Source organism: Haplochromis burtoni, unplaced genomic scaffold (assembly GCF_018398535.1).
Source record: "Haplochromis burtoni strain Fernald_Lab_line unplaced genomic scaffold, NCSU_Asbu1 Contig_350, whole genome shotgun sequence".
Classification (NCBI taxonomy): domain Eukaryota; kingdom Metazoa; phylum Chordata; class Actinopteri; order Cichliformes; family Cichlidae; genus Haplochromis; species Haplochromis burtoni.
Genome location: NW_024582711.1, coordinates 257,543 through 266,632, shown reverse-complemented (window position 1 = coordinate 266,632; position 9,090 = coordinate 257,543). Strand labels below are relative to the sequence as shown.

General features: G+C 38.5%; 1 protein-coding gene across 1 annotated transcript; it reads left to right on the top strand.

Annotated features, from left to right (window-relative positions):
- Positions 1 to 4,779: 4,779 nt before the first annotated feature.
- On the top strand, positions 4,780 to 8,119 carry rag2 (recombination activating gene 2). The gene is made up of 2 exons (XM_005942810.2): positions 4,780 to 5,379; positions 6,055 to 8,119. Exon 2 carries the CDS (start codon positions 6,069 to 6,071, stop codon positions 7,668 to 7,670), a length of 1,602 nt encoding a protein of 533 aa, XP_005942872.1. The 5' UTR covers positions 4,780 to 5,379; positions 6,055 to 6,068; the 3' UTR covers positions 7,671 to 8,119.
- The last annotated feature ends 971 nt before the right edge of the window (positions 8,120 to 9,090 follow it).

Below are 9,090 nucleotides of genomic sequence, written 5' to 3'. Positions count from 1 at the left end.
GTGCTGAAACAGTCTGGTCATTTGCTTAAAGAAAATCGAGACTCAGTGCAATTGCGAGGAATGTGGAGATAAACCAGAAGAGACAGACAGAGATATAGGGACTGGTGAATGAGAATAGGCGATAATCCATGAGGGGGTTTGGTGTGATCGAAAACTGTTATGGAGGTTTTCTTACTCAAAGCTTCAATCCATCAAGTTGGAGGATGCAGCATAGGATCAACAAGCCATTGATCTCCCCCTGATCCACCAACAAGTTCCAGCCACAGAACTGTCTGGCTGCTGTCACATCAAGCCCCTTCTCTGCTCTGACCGCTCTATTCTTTCTTTGTCATTTGATCCCTCCACATCTGGGAACAAGTTAAGTTGCAGGGCAACAGTTTTGTGTCTACTCACTTCCCTCCTGGGGGATGGGAGAAACAGGAGAGGATAGCTTATCAATTTAAAACATGGCTTTAGGATGCCTGTTCAGCATATTCAACAGTCACATCCCATAAACAACTAAATGAAGCAAACCTAAAAATGCTCAGAGGGGCTACATAAAGACCCTGAGTTTGCCTTCTACTGTGTACCAAGGCAGTAATATGCTACTCACTTAGAAAGAGGACAGCAGAAGAATAACAAGAACATGATTCCAAAAGAAGAAGGATTTGGAGGAAAGGAACATTAAGCATGAAAAAGACTCGCATTATCACTTGCAAAATTAACTCATATTGTCATCATTTGCTTAATCAAACATGTTTTCTAGAAAAATGTATGTAGCTGAGATTGCATTAATTCATCGAATTAGAAAAGTGTAGCCAGAAATAACAAGATTGGGATTGATTGTGGTCTTCCAGTGCAAAAGGCAGAGTATGAGGACGCTAAAAGCAATGCTCTATCTCCTCTGTTGTCAAAGTACTGTGCCTTGTACACTATACCCAGACAAGAGGCAGGGCTTTATGTTCTTTGACCCACACATTAGGCTAAAAACATCAGCCTTATGCAGTAAGTCATCTGTAACTTTTAACAGCATTTAGATTTGCATCAACTGATCTTTTGAGTTAGTAGTGCAACAACCTTTAAACACAATATAACCAAAAGCAATGTACATGGTTAACATATATGTAAGAAGAAAGAGACTGAAAATACTAATTGGTGCTCTTGTCACAACTTACCTCTTTCACAATCATATGTTTTTAAGGTTAGGGAAAGACTATGATTTGCCCTTTTAATCAGGACTTACCCTAATATTACAACACAAGCGTTTCTAATGCAGGTTGTAAATTAATACCGCTAAATGTTAATCAACTTTAAATTAATCCACCATTACACCACTGTTGTTTCCATGTGAAATCTAAATAATCTAAATAAAGGAGAAATGAAAAGGATTCTGATTCAGACTCTTCCCATGACTCACAGTAAATTGTAAAACACAAATCTGATCATCTACATTAGAATTCCCTACAAATAGGAGTTCTGAAGTTTCTTATTTCAACTTGATGAACTGCATGTAAGGGCCAGGGCTTCTGTCTCCCACATTCTACATTTAGAAAGGTTTGCTATGAAAGAGTCTCTGAAGAAATCTTGCGTGCATGGTTTGTTGTCTTTGCAAGTGATTGAGCAGCTGTTGTGATGGGCAGATAGAGTGGACAAACCATACATAAGGTGAAAAAGTCATCCCTAACCTGACCACTTTGCACTCTATCATTCTTAAATGATGAATGATGCACCATTCTAAAAACTTACAGTTCATGATGCCATAAAATAGATTACAGAGGTCAGGATTTTCACACTGTTGATCTCAGTAAATTCATATGTGGGTAAAAGACAGTGAAACCTTGTAGATCATGCTCTGCATAAACCAGAAAAACTCTGCTGTCAATCAGACTGTTTCCTTAGAAATCTATTGTAGTGGAATTAATTCTTATTAATTCTTTATTTAAACTGACAGCATTTTAAAAATGTATAAATATTGAAGTTAAATGGCTGGCCAAATGGCACTGAGTGGAAGGGGGATGTAATTCTGGCATGTAAAACCATTTGAATTTTTTGAATTGGTTGTGAGTGTCTGAAGAGGAAAATGTGAAAATTGGAAAGCTGTGCACATTAATTGAATTTTTTGAATATATTTGCATATCATTTCAAGTCCTGAACTTGATTAGTTATAGTTCATAAATGTTAAACTGACAGGACTACAGACTTCAGGGTATATCAGACCAGTATGGTACTGACTTGTGTTTTTGTTTTTTGTTTTGTTTTGTTTTTTTCAGTTTTCTTTTGTTTTCTTTCCTTCATTCTTTCTTTCTTTTCCAGAAATCATGAAATCCCCCATGTCATTTTTGCAGTAAGTATCTTTTAAGTCTGACATGATTATATTTCACTGGTTAGACCTGGGAAGTCTTTCACTGTCACTAAAATCACATCACCGTGATATCAAAAGTGGATGCAAACTTTTGATTTTGAGCAAAAAATGAGACTCAAAACAAAATGCACTTACTGAACTAATGAAACTGCGCACTCTCTTAAAAAAAAAACAACCTTCTCCCAGGTTTCACACACAGCTGCACAACGACGTTTTAATACTCTTTAAAACATTTGAATTTTTGAAAAAAAAAATCACCCCATGGAAAGGGAAAATGTCCCCTATGGAGTAGGTAGTATTTTTCTGTACCAGCCTGTAAAGCTGCTTATTTCGGCTGCACAGTTAGACATTTTGACGTGGCAGTATGTGCGGACTGACTCACTTTTGGCACTTGCATATAGGCTTTATTTTTCAGCCCCTGAGGCTGCCACTTGAAACTGAGCAGAAGCCGGCTGTGTGAAAACAAAAGTTTCGAATTTCAAGATTGATCTGTGATGTTTACGCTTTACCTAACGCAAGATGATAACCACCATACCACAGACTCAAGTGGAAGTACCGCCAGCACTCAGTAGCCCACCAATCACCACAAGGGGAGCAATTACTGTAACATTAAATAGTGATAAACACCACTGCACAGTGATCATCAGAACATCAGAGCTGTCACCGCGCCATCCATCAAAACCGCACTTCAGGGTAGCAACAGTCAGGTAGTGATACATTACAAGGGACAAAAACAGGTGCTAGCATAGATTCTAATTACTTTGTTCTATCAATTATGCACAAAATCCTTGCATGGCCTGGGGTCTGCCACACACTGCTGTGCCTCCTACACACTCTCTGCACCATCCCAGCTGTGGTTACATAGCAGGCAGGCTTTTCAACACTGGTATGTGTGAATGCCTTCAGGTAACAAAAAAAAGAAGTTTATTTTTCCAAGGCTGGATTCATACAGATGGAACAGTTCTGAAAAAAAAAAGAGGGGAAAAAACAATTTGCATATCCCACTGACATTTGATTGTATTATATCGTCTCTAGTTATGAAAGTAGATTCTTTTCGCTTCCACTCAGCCCTGTAAGCATCAGTTTAGACACACAGGTGCTCTGCTGTGTTGTGTTTTCAAGCTGTAACGGTCTTCCAGGCACTTGTGGTTTCTGCCTTTGTTTTGCACACTCCTCAAGTTTTCTCTCAGCCACTCGGTGCACAAAAACATTATGCTAATGAGAGGAGGAGACATCTGCTTCCAGCTCGGTTTTTCTCTAGGCGTTTAGGCATGTGTTTGTCACTCACATAAAGAATCTGCTTTTACCTACAGTAGGTCAAATTTTTAAAACAGAGGCATGTGCAAAGAATTTTATACTGAACCAGATGCTATGATGCTTCAACATTGCTGAAGGATGAATGTTTTGTTTCTCTTTTCCTTAACCTCCCACTCATGAAGCAGTCTCATAGCAGGCTAATGCATCAGGTTCATTCTACTGTGTGAAACAATGGCTCATATTCTTGGCATGTCATTCACCAGTGAATGGAAATGTCAAGAAGTTCAGTGAAATGAATAGCTTTGCCATGAAATGATTTTTAAGGTCATGGTTTAGGAGTTATTTTGTTACGTGTCCAGTGAAGCTCTTGATTTATATGGCATGTGTGCAAGGCAGACAGAAACGTATAGCAAAATGTTCAAATATGCAAGGTGAGTGTGTAAACAAACCTGCAGCAGTCTCTTAATATTTGAAGGATTCTATCATTTTTTATGTAGTAAATAAGGTTTGCCATAACAAAATTAAGAGGTTTGGTGTGTAACAAGTGTAAGAAAAACACAGTGGACAAGCTTTAATTATGTTGGTTGTCGAGCTGTAAATGCTATACCAGTGTAACAAAAGCACACATATCTGCCAACAACATTTTTTAAGCAACCTTCTCTGTAGTTGAAATAATAAATAAGTAAAGGGTTTAACAGTGTTCTTTGATCTGTTTTTCAAGCTTTGGTAGAACAAACAAGTGAGAAAACTGCTATTTTCAGTCACGTATGTCAAGTTAACTATCTGACTATTTCAACTACTTTGGTTATTGTAATACGTTATTTTAGGACTGCACAGTTCAATAATCATAAAATTTTAAGTAATCTGCAATTTCCTGGATTAATTTCCTAGTTAATCTTGGAAGCATATTAATAAACTTTTGATTTGTCTAAATGCAATTAACTGAATGCTTGCATCTGCTTCAGTAATTACAGTAATTAAGATAACATGGTGGTGAGCTCTATTATTTCAAACTGTGTTATTTAAACTTTTATTTCACATGTCGGTCAGTGTGTTTCTTTAGGGAGTCTCTTCTCAGATGGGTGTGTCACAGATGTTACACCACAGATGGCACACATGTAGTGGTTTTCCATATATTTGCGATGCCTACTTCGATCCTCCAAATTAAAAAAGAAAAAAAAATGAGGCGTGTCTTGTCAAGATAGTAAAATTCAAACATGTAATGCTGCTTGTTTTCCAGCTAGTGGAGAGCAAATCTAATTTATTTATTTATTTATTCATTTATTTCCTCAGTATAGGTCAGGTTGCCCATTCTAGGTTTAAAGATTTATCTTGTCTTTATCACTTAATTAAAGCAAGGTTTGCAACACAACTTCTTAATTAGTGTAAAAATCTCCTTAAAGAAAATGGTGAAAAAAAGAGCAAATGAAGGAGTTCCCCATTCTTTTGGATCTAAAATGTGAAAAATGTATTAAGAAAGCGACACAAATTGCATATAGCAGACAGTTATGCATTTTCCAAGGTTTTGCAAAGGTGATTTTACATTGATATCACTGAAGTGTCTCACTAAAAGCATTCAGGCATCACACCTGCCAGTGTGCAGCAGTCACAGACTGTTAACCTCAAGATCTGGAAGTGTCTGTGAGTCAACGAAGCTTCACAAACGCTACCACTGTCTGCCTTTGTCAAGGTTCAGCTACATAAAGAGTACTTTAACTTCATCTTGGTGATCATAAGATTCACTGAAAATTCAAGCACTGCATCCTGCTACTGGCTCAAAGGTAAGCAAACTAAAATCCATTCTACATTAATGGAAGAATAACAAGTTCCCTCTCTCTTTGAGTAAAGCTGTGCTCTTGCAATGCCAAACTCAAGGTCTCTTTGCTCATCATGTTCACACTACAGACAACACTTTAAAAAGATTCTTAGAAACATTCTCAGTAAATCACCTTCTCACTTTTTCAAACTTAAATGTGAACTTGATGCGTGAGGAATTTTTTTTTCTTTACTATTTTTTGCAGATGGTTAAAGGATTGTAGAAAATGCAGTGCCGCTTTAGTTTGCAAGCTAAAATTGGTAGTGGCTTGGAAGACATCAAATGTAGTAGCACTTTTAATGGTAATAATTTACACTGCAACTGTATAATACTGATATTATGAGTCCTCTTACAACTTATCTTTTATAATTATTACTCCAATAATATCTTTTGTTTTATGTATCTGGTCACTATTTAAGTGTTGGTAGCTATTAAATATACCATGATTTTTGTAAAAAGGCTAAATAATTGACCCTATGCTACATTTTAGTGCCTGTAGTGCATATTATGATTACCTAAGCTGTGCTCGTCTACACGTTACTTTCATAAACAGGAAGAACAATTACAACCATCTGAATGAACACAAACAACAGCTGACTTACACATTGTGTTTGTGTGTTTCATTGCTGTTTTGACACAGACACCTGCCAGAAAATGACCCTGCAGCCATTAACTCCAGTGAACTGTGCAGGCCTTCTGCAGCCCGGCTGCTCTCTGCTGCAGCTGGATGGTGAAGTTCTGCTGTTTGGCCAGAAGGGTTGGCCTAAGCGCTCGTGTCCAACAGGAGTATTTGGTGTACGGTTTAAACATGGCGAGATGAAGCTGAGAGCCATCTCGTTCTCTAATGACTCGTGCTACCTGCCCCCATTACGCTGCCCAGCTGTTTGCCGGCTCGAACCCTATGATGGGCTTCCAGAGAGTTACCTCATCCACGGTGGTCGCACTCCAAATAATGAGATCTCATCAAGCTTGTACCTGTTGACCATGGATAGTCGTGGCTGCAATCGTAAATTAACGCTCTGCTGCAAAGAGAAAGAGCTAGTGGCAGAAGTGCCAGGACCTCGATATGGCCACACAATGAGCATGGTCCAAAGTCGTGGGAAGACAGCTTGTGTGTTGTTTGGGGGTAGGTCCTACATGCCCTCAGGAGAAAGGACCACAGAGAGCTGGAACAGTGTTGTAGACTGTCCACCTCGGGTGTTCCTCTTTGACCTGGAGTTTGGCTGCTGCTCTTCTCACACTTTACCTGAGCTTAGTGATGGACAGTCTTTCCATCTGGCCCTTGCTAGAGAAGACTGTGTCTACTTCATTGGAGGCCACTCACTAGCCTCAGACTCACGTCCACCGCGTCTGTTTCGCCTGCATGTTGAGCTTTTGCAGGGCAGCCCGTTGCTTTCCTGTGAAACCCTAGACAATGGTTTATCTATCTCTAGTGCCATCTTTACACGTATGGGGCCCACTCATAGATACATCATCTTAGGTGGATATCAGTCAGACTCACAAAAGCGGATGGAGTGCACTACTGTGATTCTAGATGAGAAAGGAATCCACTTTGACCCCGTAGAAACACCCAAGTGGACCCCAGATATCATCCATAGTCGCACTTGGTTTGGTGGCAGCTCTGGAGAGGGAGGCATCCTACTAGCTGTGCCCACAGAGGGAAGGCCATCCCAACAAGATATGCATTACTTCTACCAGGTGAACTTCCAGACAGAGGGAGAGACCAGAGAGGAAGATGGAACCCTTGCCTGCAGCCAGGAGTCAACGGATTATGATGACTCCACTCCTCTTGAAGATTCTGAGGAGCTCTACTTCGGCCGTGAACCACATGAGTTGGATGGCAGCAGCGACGGAGAAGGGGAGGCTTACAATGAAGAGGATGAAGAGGATGAATCACAAACAGGTTACTGGATAAAATGCTGCCTTGGCTGTCAGTTGGATCCCAACACATGGGAGCCATACTACTCCACAGAGCTCCACCGACCAGCCATGATCTTTTGCTCCAGAGGGGAAGGGGGCCACTGGGTGCACGCCAAGTGCATGGAGCTGTCTGAGACCCTGCTGCTGAAACTCTCTCAAGGCAACAAGAAGTACTTCTGCTTGGACCACGGAGGCCTGCCCTACCAGGAGATGACCCCACCTCGACATATCATACCCCTGAAGCGCATCACCATGAAAGCTAAAGACAAAAAAAGACCTCTGACAATCAAGATGTCCCCTGCCAAAAAAAGCTTTTTCAGACGGCTGTTTGACTGACTCAGATTTTCATATGATGTGTGCCTGTTAAGAAAACTTTGTATGCTTAGGATGTTTTTTCCACCCTAACAGTAATCTAATAAACCAAATCGAGAAAATCCCTCAAACTACCTTGAAGTGCTCACTGAACGTAATCAAGTCACAAGCCAAGTTTAAGTTAGATCACATGACTATTGAACTAACAGACAAACACTCACACCTACTTGATTTATTTTGAGTTAAATTAACAGTTTACAGTTTGTGAAGATTTGCAACATTTCCTTTTATTATTGAATGTTTCTGTTGTGATTTCACATTGTGCAACAAAAATGCAGTTTTACTCTTTATCAGCTGTGAAAAGGTTCATTTTGTTTCTTTCTTTCTTTCATACGTACGTTTTAAGTACCACAGACCCACTTTCTTCAAAGTGCAGATGGAACTGAATTGTTATTGCAGTGTTTTGTACAATAAAACTGATAAATCCTTAATAAAATTTGTGATTTTCAGTCTGTAATTTTGTGTCCTCACAGTGGTGTATTGTTATCTTAAAAAGACATACTCTAATTAGCCTATCAGTTTAAAACAGTCAGTGTCTCCCACCTGATGCTGTTATTAATGACCCTGTTTTAAATTTCCTATACAATAAATTTAGCATGTTTAATGAAGGCATGCAAATTTTCACAGTTACAGGTAGTCACACTATGGAGGTATGAGTCTAAAATTTTACTTATTATTTTTTGAATTACTGCATTATATTCTCCAGCATATTTGAGCTATTGTACCAATTTAATGTTTCTCAATCCGAATTCTTGTACTTGACAGGTTTACAAGGTCTTATCAATTATAGAAAACATAATGGGAATTAAAAAGCTCAAAATTTTAGCCCACCTTTTGGTACTTTAAGGCCCTGTAACTCTGAAAATATTCATAGTATGAAGGTAAAAATTTTAAATATCTTATTAAACACACAAAGTTACTGTACAAAGCATACTAGCTAATTTTGAGGGATCAAATGTGAACTGTTGTCCTGGTACATTTTATATCAAATGATCCAGTTATATGTGAGTTTCAGTTATTTGTCATTCTCTTGAGGAATATACTGACTACTAACTCCAGCTTTCAGTATTAAGTAGGTATTAAGTAAGTATACTAAATTGATTTCAGAGTTATATAAACATGAGCATAAATATGATATTGATAAACAATACGTAATCAGAACTGTGAACAGTTAAATGGTCTAAGCTATATATAGATATTGAATCAACTGAATTTCTTTAGTTTTTAAAGTGCTTCCATATTCTCTGCATTCAGGTCTGCATCTAGTTTGTTGTAATGTTTTCTAAAAGATCATTGTTATTTTGTTTTGTTTTTTTATTAACACTTTACAGCTGAATTCTGTGTTACTAACACAAAATTAAATTAAATACAAAAATAATAATAA